Source organism: Plutella xylostella, chromosome 26 (assembly GCF_932276165.1).
Source record: "Plutella xylostella chromosome 26, ilPluXylo3.1, whole genome shotgun sequence".
Classification (NCBI taxonomy): Eukaryota; Metazoa; Arthropoda; class Insecta; order Lepidoptera; family Plutellidae; genus Plutella; species Plutella xylostella.
Window position 1 is genome coordinate 7,751,918 of NC_064006.1, and position 15,028 is coordinate 7,766,945.

The following is a 15,028-nucleotide window of genomic DNA, read 5'->3' on the forward strand; positions in this document are numbered from 1 at the left end:
CTGATATCTCAACTGGTCCAGCACAAACTAAACTAAGCTAGTAGAGGAGCACTAGTGGATCCAGTTTAGCCTATTAACATACTTGGTAGACCCGCAAGGTTCCGGCACTAGCCGCCTATAATAATCCACAGCTGTATATGTCCAGGCATATCTTACAAAGAGAGCACCTCAACACAACCTTCTTCATTCAACCATAGGCTCCCTACCAGGTCTTCGGTGCAAGGGCGGGGTGTTGGGCTTCTCTACCGCTCAAAAAATCGGCATAAAACGATAAATTACATTAATTTTCACTAACTACCCATATTTGCATTTTCAAAGGGTAACTATGCTAACTATATTATCAATAGGCAACTAATTAGCCGATCCGATAAATACTAGTTATAATTAGATTTCTAACTACTTAGTTAATCAGTAACTATAATCGAATAGGTACCTCTCAGACACCCAACCTACCTACCTACGTCATCATCAAACCCATGCCGATTGCCAGATAAAAATTAAACAAATAAAACCAATTTAAAATAAGGCCCTATCTAAATTTATAAATCACGCAATCGTCACTCATTAAAACGACACATCCTCAAATCAGTTTCATGACACGGGCATTGATACGATATATCTAACATTTTTATCAATCCAAAATACCCTATAATCCATCAATTACGATTACTAATTGGTTATTTATTAGGTATAAGAATGGGGGCTAGTTTACAAGCAGTTCGACGGTGGTGGAAGGACCGTCGTTGTGTAACAAAGACAGAAGATGCTGCGTCCTTGTCTGCTGGCTGCCTTGGTTCTGGTGGCATGGTCGTTGCCGGCTGACCTGCCTCACCCCAGTGACCTGGCTCTGCTGTTGGGTCCTGAGGAGTTTGAGGACTACCTGGACCAGTGGCTGGCCGTGGAACAAGAGAGGAGGGTGGCCAATGGGACCGTGTTCCGTGATGCCGAAGTGCGCAGTGGTAAGTGTGTTTTCTTCATTAGCAACTACGGGTAAGTACCTAGCTAACTACAGGTGGTTGCCAAAGAGGTGATGGGACTAAACGATACAATAATATAATAACGGATATTCGATTCGATACACGGAAATGCTACAAATGTGGAGCCAGCCTTAAACCTTATAGGTGTGCCAAGTAGCTTCCCTGACCTGAGTGACTTATCAATCAAAATGCCAGCCCAATAACCAGCCCACCTGCAGCAGTCAGTGGCTGACACGCTATCAAGAAGACTTCTACCACATCTTATAACTTATTGGCTATAACTATGTCTCTAGAACAAGCCTGGAAGACTGATATCTATTTAAACCAAACCATTAACTTCCAGGTTGCTCCCTCCACGTGAACCAGGACTTCGGTCAGCCCCAACCTGTCTACCTGCGCGGGGGCCGCTACATCGCGCCCTCCGGCAACAACGGCCGCGTGCGCCTCAACTCGGGCGAGAGTGTGGTGGTGGCCTGCGTGGGGTCGGGGCGCACTATCAGACACCCCAACTTGTCCAAGACTGTGGCTACTGCTGTGAGTACCTAAGGGGTCACTATTTGTGGCGAAAAGCAAAGTATCGGAGCGCTGCTGCTGCTGCGCGAGCCACGACTCTTCATCTTGTTGTGTTAAACGTGGCTATTTTCGCCAGTATAATACGAGTAGTTAACCTTTCTGTGCAGATTAGGGACTTGTGCGCTGTAGTGCTAGCGAGGGACTTTAGTTCCAGAGACTTTTATTTATCCGCTGATTCAGATCTCTTGTAAATTACGTAGGATTTTAGTCTTGTTATTTTAGTATTGTGGTTACTCGATACAATTTATTACTTACTTATAAGAGATCTAGATCGGTATTATTTTATATAAAAAAGTCTTCCGTCTGTGCAAGATGTTAATCAACAAAGTTACCTACACATTCCATAATCGCGCCTTGTACGGTCATGTGCAGAGAAACCTGACCCTCCTCTCATAGTGACAATGCTTCTGGGAGATTCAGATTTCTCTGTCTGGGGCAAAGAAATCTGACTCCTTTCACAGTGACAGCAGACTGCTACTTGCAGGGTGGGGGTGGGTAGAAGTTGCTTTGCGTTGTGTTCAGACGTGGTCTTAACTTATCTAAGAATCAGACCCAATAAACACACACACACACACACACGCACTCACGCCTTGTACTAATGTACTCCCTTGCGGGGTAGGCAGAGGTGCATTGCTGCACCCACTTTTCGCCAGAGTGTTATGTTAGTCCCAATGTAATAGGGGGCGGGCCTATTGCCATTTTACGGGCACATCCAAGACCCGAGAACAAATATCTGTGTTTAAACAAATATCTGCCCCAGCCGGGAATCGAACCCGGGACCATCGGCTCAGTAGTCAGGGTCACTAACCACTACGCCATTCGGTCGTCCCAATAAACCTGAATACTTAATGGGGGCTATTAGTTTTGTCATCTTTGGGCGGAACCATAAGTTACATCCGATTCCGCGCTGTGCTGACGAGAAGCATTAATATAAAATTGCATGTAACTAACTAAGTATATACAAAACAAAATGAAAATACTTAGGTACCTACTTACCTAGTTAAGTACTTTTATCAGTTCTTCCCAAATATTTTTTTTTGTCTCATCTGTCGTGTTAACAGTAAAGTAGACTTACTACCTATAACAGTTAAGTAGATAATGAATTAATTAATAATTACGTACCTACACATTAAATTTAAGTAGGTATACTAAACGGGTGACGAAAACATGCCAAGCCTTCCAAATTAATTAGCATCTTATCAGCTTATAAGGGTTATCGTACCTTTCTTGTTTATATCATTGTGTGCAAAATACATTAAGCAGATTAGAGACTACCTACGGGTGAATGCACACTGCATGAAAGCCAAAAATAACTTTTGCACTCTGATTTAGATAATTAAAGTAATTATTTACCGACTTAAGTAGGTACGTGGGATCGTTGTAGGTACTTAATTAAATAAGAACGCCTTGTTTACACGAACATAGGTACCTTACATACATACTGAAATTTTCTGCTCTGAAATGTTTGCAGACCAACGTACATTTCAGCTTAATAAATTTAACTTTGTCCTCATTGCTTATAAAAAAAATATTGGTGTCCAGACGCTGGCTCTCGATAAGCAAATAGGCAGTTGAGTAGATATCAGAGAATCTACTCCTCAGATCACGGTAGACATGGAGTTTAACAACAACCTGATCTGAGATTCTCAATCTACGTAGGTGTACTCCTTCCTAACCAATAAGAACCTATAGTAACCTATACCTGATAGCCAAAACTCCACCTTACTAACTAATTATGTTAAAATTGACTCTTTCATCAAAAGGTTGTCTGGTAGAAATTGCTTTAAGCAATAAGACCGCCTTTTTGTAGTTACTATTTCATTTATAAGTTATCATAATATACCTATATTATAATGTTTTCTTTCGTGGTGCAAAATAAAGAATAAGTATTCTAGTTATTCTATTCTTATTCCAGACAGCCAAGTGTGAGGGTGGCACGTCCATCTCAGGCTCGGGCTGGCTGAGCGGCCGCGGGCAGTTCGGCGGCCTCACCTGCTCCGGACACGCCTTCCACGACGCCCTCGCCACTAACGACCGCTGCTACGGGAACAACTTGGTCATCAGGTAGGAAGAGGACTGCTGATGATGCTTTAGCTGCTAACCGAGCTATAGGTAGTTACCTACCTAGCTGAGCTGAGCTGAGCTAAATTGGGATAACAGATAAGAACCTGACTGATAAGTCTTGTTAAGTAGCTTGGCGGTACCCGGCTTTGATCCTTGGTTCGTGTCAGGGAGATTCTAAGTTTACTCATCAGAGTCATCAGAGTCCTACGGACTCGTAGGTAACTATCATGTTTGGGAATTATGTAACTTCTCTAGTAGCATTTGATGTCATTGACAATTTAAATTAGATCAATTTACACGTCCACTTAGGTAAGCCATCGCTAATGACCACTCGAGTCGATTGCCTTGCCTTGCATAATAATAATGCATTTGTCATCTACAGAAGAGTCGAGGTTAGCACTATCCAGCATTCCACAATTTTGATCAATGATTCTTAGGTTGACCCAATTTCGCCATACTCGGTTAGATCATAACCAGGGATTAGTTGTTGACTTTTGACACATCTGTCAAGAATTTAATATGGAGATGACGTATACCTAATTGATGAACTAATCCCTTATGGTTATGACCTAACCGAGTATGGATCAAATGTGGAAATTGGGGCTAAGTAATAACTTATTTTGTCGTTCCCAGGGTCGGTTATAACGTGAACAACAAGTTCCACCCGCTGTACTACTCGTGTTTCGACCAGGCGAGACTCGAGGTGCTATACGTTTGGTACGAGCAGGGCCCAGAGCACGCAGTCTCGCAGGTCGGTGTCGACAGACCCAGCTGGATGGGTAAGTTCTAGCTTCCACCTGGAATCTAGGAGATGTTACGTGGATAGTACTAATATGTTTTGGTAGAATATTACGCACTTCAGTCCGCTGGAATGACGACCGTAGATGATAGTGGCTGGATGTGGAAGGCCGAGGACAGAGTGTTGCGGCGCTACTTAGGAGACGCCTGTGTCCAGCATTAAGCAGCCAGCCTGATGATCATGATTATTGGAGCTTATAAGGATGCATTCCAGTAATGGCAAATAGGTAGGTATTTGTTTAAAAACATGCAGGTCTTACAAAATAGATAAGATAACGTATGACTGTGTCAAACTGGAGATTACTGTTAATCCCTCCAGTCTTGGAGGATTGTCATATCCACTTTCATACAATAATGTTTGTTACGAATGAGTAGATAAAGATGGTGAAAGCTGTAACGTTATGTCACGATAGCCTGTAACGGCTGATAGGTATCGTATCTAAATATAGACAAGCGCAAACGTGGAACCCCGAAAAACAATCTAAACGCTGATGCTTCAATGCAAAAGTTTCAATAACCAATCTCAATAATCCTCCTTCCACCAGCCGGCAGCTTCTACCCTGGTGTCGACATCAACAACTACTACAGGCAAGCGACCCAGAAGAAAGAGATCGCCAACCTAATCGGCCAGGACCTGACCAACAAATACATCACGAATGTCCACTTCCTGAACCGAGGGCATCTGACTGCGAAGACAGACTTCACCCTGGCCACTGGGCAGAGGACTACATTCTATTTCATCAACGCTGCTCCTCAGTGGCAGGCTTTTAACAGTGGAAACTGGAACACCCTTGAACAGGTAAGTTGGGTCTGAAGATTGGGCCAAAGTTCAAGGCTGGACAGTTAAATGTAACAGATTATTCATAATCATCGAAATAGAGTAATCTGTCGGTAACAAACACTAGAGCTAGACTAGGGTGTGTCACCGTGGCGAATGTATTGACCAGGCAGATTAGCGTCAGTCGGAGACTAATCTGAATTATAAGGATCAGTGATACGTCATGCCTTACCTTACTTACCCTCACCCTTTTCAAAATCATCACAATCAAAAACACTCCCTCTCCTACTTTCACAAATCAAATGATTTTAAACCTTACCACTCTGCAACAGGAACTGAGGTTCCGTATCGGCGCTGCTGGCTACAACACGATGGTCTACACGGGAACCTACGGCATCAGCTACCTGCGGGACAAGAACAATCGCCCAGTGGACCTGTACCTCTACAGGGACAAGAACAACAACTACAAACTGCCTGTGCCCCTTTACTTCTACAAGGTAAGATGAAGCAATTCCTTGGAATTTAATGTCATCAGCTTAAGAGATGTTTGGAAAGTTAGTCAGCTATGTTCGTAGTTAGTTAGGGATGTTGCGGACCCCTAGATGCGCCACCACCTCGCATACCCCATATTTTATATTTAGCAGTGGCAAATACGATAACTAGATAGTTAGACTAGGGTTGGTCAGCGCGGTCGAATGATTGAAGAATTCCCAACTAACATCGTAGCGTTAAAAAAACTCTCATATAACTTGTATAATGGTTCCATTCGAAAATTAAAGTGTTAAGACATAGCTGTATAAGAGTGTAGGAGAGTGCTCTAACTCACTTATAACCACGAAAGAGGCCCACGATTTTGAGAGTAAAGGCTTTAGAAAGTCTGTAAAACGGTGTCATTGAAGTTTTTAAGTTATAGAAAGCCTGTAGTACGGTGTCATTGAAGTGCTAAAGTTATTATTGAAGAGCGTTTAATCCCTCTCAGCTAGAACTTTTACCGGTATAGTTGTAGTTGTAGAGTGGTTATTTGACTCCCTGACTCTTATTTGTTTGGTAAAAAAGGGTTAAGTGAGTATGTTACCGTTTTTCGAATACAATTTTACCATACAAGTTGTATGTCTTTGAAAATAATAGTGTCAACAGCAATCATACGCGACAGTATTAGAGTGACAGCATTGATTAATACTAAATAACAGTAAATATAATATATTAAATTGACTTAACATGTTTTGTGAATTGAAAATAATATGCCATTGTAATTTTACTGTAATGTACTATACCATATTTCCCACCTCAATTTTAATGCGCTCCGAATTTATTAAGGATTTCAAATGAAACATAAGTAAATATAAAATAGACGACTCAATTTTTTATTTTTTTGTATCCTTGCTGTATGTCCATTAGTTTCATAAATCGATTGACATGACTGGAATGACAAAATTCACATAAATAAGTAAGTATTTTAAAGCAAAATATTGTTTATCCCAGCAATTTATAGGTTAGGTCGCCAATGCAAATGGCGAACTTACATTTAAGACATATAGGCTCACCTAAGTCATCTATTACACTTTTTGAAATAGAACACCCTTAGCCAAGGGTATTATGCAGTCTTAGTCGATCCGCACAGTCTTGCTTAACACCGTTACTTTTACAGTCTACTTGCCTAACGCAATAAGCGTAAGTTAAGTGAACCTTAAAGATTAAAACTGCATTGTTGAGTTTTCCAACACTGTAAGAATCTTGTCTTACTGCACTCTTGACAAAATCTCTTTTATAACCAATTCCTGCAGCCTAAAGTCAATATGACACCTAAAGATTTATATGAGTATTACCTAAAGGAAACCACTTAACAACCATAAGTGTTAACAGGTGTCAGTGAGCACTCTTGTATAGCTTTAGGTTCTAGAAACAGTTTAAACCTATAACATCTTAATTATAATTGCTTTGACTAATACCATTTTAACACTTAAACCTGCTGTTAACACTAATTTCATTTTTTAACTCATCTTTACCGCTTTATGTTAGAACTGAGATAATTATAACGCAGTTATACAGGTTAAAGTTATAAAAATAGCTGTAACTGAGGGTAAAATGTTTGTTGGGTTACTAGTCAGATCAGCATCACTCGCTGATTGCGACAGACGCATAGGTTTGAGGAAACCGGTGATACGACACCCAAAAAGGCCCTTTACATTACTCTGCTGACCTAAATAACACCAAATCTACTTCCCCAGGTTGTAGTGGACGAGAAACGCCAGATCGGCACAGCGTTCGTGGGCATCAACAACCCTTACATCACCGACTCCGAGGCCCGATCCCTGACCTTCTGCAAGGACCGGTGTCGCAACAACTCGGCCTTCAACTGGCTGAAGTGGAGGCCTGATCGTGTGGATCTGGGCTACAGCTTCTGCTGCACTCTTGCTGACTTCAGGAAGGTGGTCAAGCATTTACCTTCGTTCAAGGTTAATGGGCTGTTGGCTTGAAGTGGAGTTGAAGGTGAAGTGAAGTTTAGAGTGTAAGTTGAAGTGTTTGGGTAGAGAAGTGGGTGTGTAAAGAATTATATTTCTACAAATAAGTTTGGTATTGTTTTATTTATTCACCTGGTGCCTATTTAGAGTTAGGAAGGCACTTATGTAGAAATAAACATGATAAGCATTAAAATAATCCACGCGCAACTAGGTAGATACTTAGGTACCTACATGTTGTAGGTATAATGATAAGACAGCTTTGAGTGGGGTCTGATACAAGGAATATAAGTAGTTACTTCTCTAACGAGAAGACTTCATGTAATAGGCACTACAGTGATGCTGTCACAGCTGTCAGGCCGTGAGTTTTATCAGCTGTTTCCTGGTGAGCGAGTATCTTATCTTGGCGCCGATAAATTATTATAAGTACTTAGGTAGGTAATTACCTAATTACTTATACCTTATTTAATTGCAGGCAGTGTGCAAGAAGTACTTAAGTACTTAATGGAGACATAAAAAGTACCTTTATCTAGGTAAGTACCTTCATAAACACATACTGATGTAGGTGGGTATGAATTAGGGTTTCGTTTTTCCCGACCTTTTTCTGTTCCCGGGAAACGGGAATTTATTTTAAATGCTAGTTTTTGCTATTTTCGGATATTAAAACACTAACAATTAAATCAAATATACTTTTACAACTCTTACTTTTATTACTCGTATAGGTAGAAAAAAAGCAACAGTCAGATAAATTAACAACCAAAATTATAATGATTTGTTTTACATGCAAAATCATTTGTTTTTCTTAATTGTAAAGATTTTTCTTAATTGTTTCTAAATTTTGGTGTTGTTATTTAAATACCTACTATATGCATATTTTTGTAATGTGCAAATCAAGCCCATTCATTTGATACCCCACACGGCATAGTTGCAAAAATATTATTTTTTCGATCATCAACGTTATGTCCTCTAGAACGCTATGTACATTTTAATGTAACGCTTCTAACGATACCTCATACATCAAAATCTATCAAGCCGTTTAGGCTACAGGAGGGAAAAAGAAACAGACAAACATACATACATACATACAATCGAAAAACATTACCCTCCTTCTTCGGAAGTCGGGTAAAAAATATGACAGGCGTCACACTACCGTTAGCTTTAACATACTCTTTGGTCACATATGTAAAAGCTGATATTTTCTTTGGTTTTAGGTAGGAGAAACAGATAAATAAAGATGAAAATATAGCATAGAATCGATGAAAAATTAATACCCGGGAATTCCCGGGAATGATAATTTTTTTTCCCGGCTTCGGGAATGACATATTTCCCGGGAATTCCCGGGAACGGGAATTCCCGGGAACACGGGAACGAAACCCTAGTATGAATATACAGAGTGCTTCCAACCCAAGGGAGAATTTGCAAACGATTGATCGCTGATGATGATGACGATGAGTTTAAATAAGATGATAGACGCATGCTTATTATCTAACTACGTAATTAATACTTAATTTATACAGTACCCATACTTACCAACCAATAGCTATAAGTACTATGTCAAGATTTTAGGGACACTGGCGTACTTAAATAAACCTGACCCCTCTGAGAATGACAGTTCTACCTAAGGGATGGTCAGGTTTCTATGAACCAGCCTGTACCTAATTAACCTACCTGCTTAAAAAATAACTTCCGATCTAATTACTAATGCTAAGTAAAGGTAACTTTATAGGTTACTTACGAACTCCCAAACAACAATAAATTTCTTAAATCCAACTGATAAATGATAACATTATTGGAGGTAGTTTTGTACCCAACGTAGGTATTTAGATAGATGTTACGTACACTTACGTACCTACTAATACGTTTTGTTGTATGTGTGATAAAACTGTTACAATAATATTGGCGAACCAGTCGCTCGGTAAACATCCAAATTAAAACACCAAATGTTCTCTGCTAAAAAAATATAAAATACCTAGTTAAATCATGAAAAGTGGAAATGTGATTGTGGTCTTAAGCCTAAGGCAAGTTAATTTAATTATAACTAGTTTTAACATTAATTTTAAGTTACCTATTTACTTAGGTACTTACCTACATACCTACACGTTCCTATTAACGGGTCGGTCTTTGGATACGACGACGGTCGTTAGAAGGTATTTTAATTAAGTCTTAAGTCAAGTACTTACTCTTCCTAACTAATATTATAAATGCGAAAGTAACTGTCTGTCTGTCTGTCTGTCTGTTACTCTTTCATGCCAAAACTACTGAACGGATTTGAATGAAATTTCGTATACATACGGTCTAGACCCTGGGAAAGAACATAGGCTACTTTTTATCCCGGAATTCCCACGGGAAAACTTTTTAAGGCGAAGCGAAGCGCGCGGGAATAGCTAGTAATTAATGACTGGTTTAATTATGTAAGTAAATGTTTACTACCGTGTTGAAAAAGTAGTACTTAAGGAAAGTAAAATGGGGTGAGAGTAATTTACTCAGGACAGGAGGTCATCCTGAAAAACTTTTGATCTACAATTCCATAGAAACTTACTTGGAGAAGTGAATTTTACCAAGTATGTAAGTAAGTACCTACCTAAGTAGTTATACCATAATAGAATAACGAGTACTAGTACTACTGTACTTACTTGTTATTCTATGGTTATACCTACTTAAGGGGGTAGTTTTTTTTTACGAAATTTAAAAAGTTGTTTTGTGTACACTACTGATGTACTGATACTAAGTAAAATTATCCACATCATCGTTACAAGAGAAGACTGATTTACTTATAAAAAAAACGTTAATTAACAATGTTATTATCACTTTATCAGTTGTGATTATTTTATATCTAGGTAGGTAGGTACTTATAGTTAGATAGATACTTACAATATCGTTGGCAAAAAGTAGGTACTTACCTACCCTACCAATGACGACTTTAAAAAAAGTTAAAGTCCCTTTAATTTTGGTAAGTAGTAAAGTACACACTATGCACTTAAGTATATAATGTACTTAATTGGACGGTAAGTAATCCAATTGAGCCATTTAAGGTTAGCGAGGATACTTAAGTATACTTATCTAAAAGTAAGTTGGTTGGAATTGAATCAATGAACTTCCTGAAGGCAGGTGAATGAACTCAACAACTGATTATGGAACCAACACTGAAATCTTGTAAGAATCAGATTTTTTTCACTTGGTCAATAAAAACAGCTGTTCAAATTATAATTATCCACTCCTGGATAATCCATCCATCGTTGTAGGCATAGAATAGAACAACTGACTCGAGTGTTGCGGGTATGAATGAAGGTGAAATGCTAATTTAATAAGTACCTACTTACCTTCCTACATGCTTCCTAAGTTCCTATTTACATAATAAATATAATAATATGCTCACGACTGTAAACCCCAAAGGGGTAAGTAGTTAGAGGTGACTCGCAAGCGAGCCACCCGCTTTTCGTTGTAAGTAGGTACTTACCTAGGTACCTACTCTATTTTATACTCACGCGATAGGTCGCGAGCCAGCGAGGTATTAGTTAGGTAGGTACTTAACTAGGTAACTACTTACTTATATAAATTAATATCAAGTAAGTAACAATTAATTTATTTCACTCCAGTCTGATCCTGAGCTGCCATGGCTCCTTCGTGGAAGGGAGGCGACGGGAGTTCCCTCAGGACTTCATTTTCGGAGCCGCCACCTCGGCATACCAGACAGAGGGCGCCTGGGACGTCGATGGTCAGTCTGAATTAATATTAATAGCAAAAAAAAAGGTCCAGAGCGTCAAAAATGCATTAGCGCAGCAAATCAGCATTGTGTCTTGACCTTGACTCTTGTGTACTTTTGTCGGTGACAAGATAGCAAGGGTTCGTCACCGTGGGGAAAGTATGATGACTGCCCAGGGTGTGGACGTTTATAGGGACTGGCGATCCGTCACCTGAGGAGAATCCTTTTGTGAATCACGAACGATTGCGGAAAATTTTACGCATGCATGCTGCGACAAAAATGGGTAGGTACCTAGGTAACTAAGTATAGGATGCGTGCAATGTGCTGAAGAGAGATAAAAAAGAAGCTTTAGCACGTCAGGTTCATCATAACAGTGGAATTAGGAACAGCATGCATAAGTATATGTAGGTGCCATTAGTCAGATTACCACCAGTGGAGAACATTTTTATCTTTGTAGATAGTTATACTAGCCTTGAACTTGAGTGAAATACGCACATCATATATCTAACTACTTTAGCACTACTTACTATCTAAACAAACAACTGTTATCTCACACACTTCAAGAAGGCCTAAGAAAACACCAAATATCTTATAGGCAACTACTTACTTATAGCAAAACAACACTTAAAGATAAACGTATATTTCTAGGAAAAACTCCAAGCCTCTGGGACTACCACACCCACACTTATCCTGACAGCATCAGCGACCAGAGCAATGGAGATATAGCGGCTGACTCCTACCACCACTACCTCAGAGATGTGGAGATGCTCAGAGAGCTGGGTGTCCAATCCTACCGGTTATCTATATCCTGGACCAGACTGCTACCGACTGGCTTCACCAACAAAGTCAACCCAGCTGGCGTCGAATACTACTCGAAGTTCATCGATGAATTACTAAAGTACAACATCACACCTCTAGTCACAATCTTCCACTGGGACGTCCCACAGAATCTACAGCAGCTGGGAGGGTTAACCAACCCTCTGTTTGTGGACTGGTTTGAAGACTACGCGAGAGTGGTATTTGAGCTTTTCGGCGACCGGGTAAAATTCTGGATCACGATAAATGAGCCAAAGCAGATTTGCCTGTTTGGTTATGGGAGCACTAGACTGGCGCCGCAGTTGAACGCTGGTGGGGTGGCGGACTACATCTGTGCTAAGACGATCTTGCTGGCCAATGCCAGAGCGTACCACCTGTACAATGAAGAGTTCAGGTCGAAGCAAGGGGGACAGGTGGGGCTGGCCGTGGATGTGCCCTGGTATTCGCCTCACACTGATACGAATGAAGACGAGTTCGCTACAGAGTTGCAGAGGCAGTTTGATGTAAGTACATATCTAAGTTGAAATTTTACCTAGTCAATGATTTTCCATAGTTTACCATGAGGAAGTGCAATCTATATTCTCGAAGCAGAAGTTTATTTATTCAGATGTCGCGTTTATTACCTATAAGTACATGTATAATTTATAATATACTTATCATTAATTTGCAGATGGGCCTCCGCTAACATAAATCAATACTATAACTAACATAAATCAATAAGTACGAAATTCATTAAATGCTATGACCTAAAGTTAATTTACTTATGTACCTACCTAAAGTAAGGCTCATAGTTACATATACGTGTAAAAGATTAGGTACTTAATCATTTCCACACTGGGAACACATATTCCTTTACCTTCATGTTACTCAGCCAAACAAACCCACTACAAAAAGCATTCAATCCATCTCTTTTCATCCGCAGTGGGCTCTCTACACGGACCCAATCTTCAGCGACAGCCGTGGCTGGCCAGCAGAGTTCTCTGAACGCATCCTGAACAAGAGTCTCTCCCAGGGGTTCCCGCGGTCCCGCCTGCCGCCCCTTAGTCGCGAGGAGGCGGAGTATATCCACGGGACTGGAGACTTCTTGGGGGTCAACCATTATGTTAGCAATCGGGTATCGGCCAGCAAGTTCCTCAAGGTACCTAATACCTATAGCGTCAGTTTACTTAAATAGTTACTAAAAAAACCGGGCATCGGCGCGGAGAAACCTCGCAACACGCACGGTGTCACGCTTTCTCTGTTACGAACTAAATTCCTTTCATTAATTAATGTATTTCTGCCAGTAAGTCCAGGGTTCCTCCTGAAATGGAGTAGGTATGATCTAGGCATATAGGGTTAAAGCTGAGTCATTTTCTAAAATATCCCCAGTGTCTAAAATATTACTTAGGTACTTATTACTTATTTACTTTCTATCTATTTCAGGAGCATGCAGTGCCATCGACGTATGACGACGCAAATGTGGGGACGTCAGTGCCTGATGACGAAGAGGGCTGGACTGTCTCTGAGTTTGGAATTATGCCGGTGAGTAGTTACCTAGTGTTTATGAGAGCAGAGTTAGCCCCTGTTCCACAATGTCTGGTTAGTCGCTACCTGTCGGATAAAATACATGCTGTCACTGTCTAAAAAATAATAACAGAAAGTGACAGCATGTATTTTATCCGTCAGGTAGCCACTAACCAGACATTGTGGAACAGACCCTTAATGTTACATTCTTCCATATCTTATGTTTAATTATTTATTCGATCTTGATAACTAACTATAGTTAGATGCTGTACAAGTTCCAACTGGGATTTATTTATTTATTTATTTATTTATTCTTCATTGCACGGGATTCTATTAACTTCATAACTGAGCAATTTAATCGCAACCTGACGGTCTACTCATCCTCTTTTATCCCCATTCATTCATACTTTCCCCTATTCTAACTGTTCCGCGATTGACCGACATTTGATTGATTGATTGACAGCTAAAATTGAACCTCCTGTTACAGCAAGGCCCCAACAACCTGTACCACGTGCTGTCCCAGCTGTCCTGCCGGTATACAACCCGCTACTACATCACAGAGAGCGGGGTCCCGACCGGTCCAGGCCTGAACGACACGTACCGAGTCACTGCATACAGGAATAACCTGGAGAGTGTGCTCAACGCTATCGATGAGGGGATCCCAATCAAAGGGTTCTACGCTTGGAGTTTGATGGATAATTTTGAGTGGCTTTCAGGCTACACGTAAGTAGTTATTGGATTTAATTTACACGTGAGTGTTTGCTTCAAGGATGGGTTGGTGTCCCAAGTTGTCGGCCTTCTGATCTCTAATTGCTGATTACCATTTTGAGGTCTGCTCAGCAGGCTGGAGGGTGTCCCTCGTTATTTTGCCTGTTCGCAAAGGTACTTACTTACAATATTAGTTAAATCTCAACTGTTCTTTGCTGCTTGCTTACGTGACGTCGCCGTCTTATCACTCCTGGGCAGTCATAGCTGCTGATCCTTATTCCTTTTGCCAACTCTTGTCTAAAAGTAACTAGTTAGCTCTGTAAAAGCAAACAGAACGATATCAAGACGATCAGAAACTTCTACAACTTTTATTTCCCCTACAGACGCCGCTTCGGCCTTTACGACGTAGACTTCACGGATCCGGCGCGGCCGCGGACCGCGAAGCACTCGGCGTTCGTGTACAAACACATCGTGACACACAGACACATCGACCACGAGTACGACCCCGCCGGCAGGACCATGTCCATTGATTAGGGAAATAAACTGTTGAAAAGAAATGTTTGTTTTGTTTTCATGGCTAAGTTGAAGATCCTATAACATGCAGGTCCAAAGGCCCGGCATGACCTGCCTGGAGGCACTTACCACCATC

At 40.6% G+C, this 15,028-nt stretch overlaps 2 protein-coding genes across 2 annotated transcripts; both read left to right on the forward strand.

The window, feature by feature from the left end:
• Nucleotides 1–703: 703 nt before the first annotated feature.
• LOC105398827 lies at nucleotides 704–7,759 on the forward strand. The gene is made up of 7 exons (XM_038111608.2): nucleotides 704–959; nucleotides 1,321–1,511; nucleotides 3,466–3,614; nucleotides 4,248–4,393; nucleotides 4,958–5,211; nucleotides 5,523–5,687; nucleotides 7,419–7,759. The coding sequence occupies exons 1-7, from the start codon at nucleotides 764–766 to the stop codon at nucleotides 7,665–7,667; spliced, it is 1,350 nt and encodes a 449-aa protein (XP_037967536.2). The 5' UTR covers nucleotides 704–763; the 3' UTR covers nucleotides 7,668–7,759.
• A 1,769-nt stretch (nucleotides 7,760–9,528) lies between these two features.
• LOC105398829 (myrosinase 1-like) lies at nucleotides 9,529–14,936 on the forward strand. Its single transcript, XM_048630495.1, has 7 exons — nucleotides 9,529–9,667; nucleotides 11,246–11,364; nucleotides 12,001–12,671; nucleotides 13,091–13,306; nucleotides 13,591–13,689; nucleotides 14,135–14,394; nucleotides 14,763–14,936. Exons 1-7 carry the CDS (start codon nucleotides 9,630–9,632, stop codon nucleotides 14,911–14,913), a joined length of 1,554 nt encoding a protein of 517 aa, XP_048486452.1. The 5' UTR covers nucleotides 9,529–9,629; the 3' UTR covers nucleotides 14,914–14,936.
• The last annotated feature ends 92 nt before the right edge of the window (nucleotides 14,937–15,028 follow it).

Excerpts from the sequence above, each read along its gene's own strand:
- LOC105398827 (XM_038111608.2), top strand. The coding sequence starts at position 764 with ATGCTGCGTCCTTGTCTGCTGGCTGCCTTGGTTCTGGTGGCATGGTCG. Across the intron at positions 960-1,320 it reads TGATGCCGAAGTGCGCAGTG|GTTGCTCCCTCCACGTGAAC; the intron begins GTAAGTGTGTTT and ends ATTAACTTCCAG. Across the intron at positions 3,615-4,247 it reads GGGAACAACTTGGTCATCAG|GGTCGGTTATAACGTGAACA; the intron begins GTAGGAAGAGGA and ends TGTCGTTCCCAG.
- LOC105398829 (XM_048630495.1), top strand. The coding sequence starts at position 9,630 with ATGAAAAGTGGAAATGTGATTGTGGTCTTAAGCCTAAG. Across the intron at positions 13,690-14,134 it reads CTGAGTTTGGAATTATGCCG|CTAAAATTGAACCTCCTGTT; the intron begins GTGAGTAGTTAC and ends ATTGATTGACAG. Across the intron at positions 14,395-14,762 it reads GAGTGGCTTTCAGGCTACAC|ACGCCGCTTCGGCCTTTACG; the intron begins GTAAGTAGTTAT and ends TTTCCCCTACAG.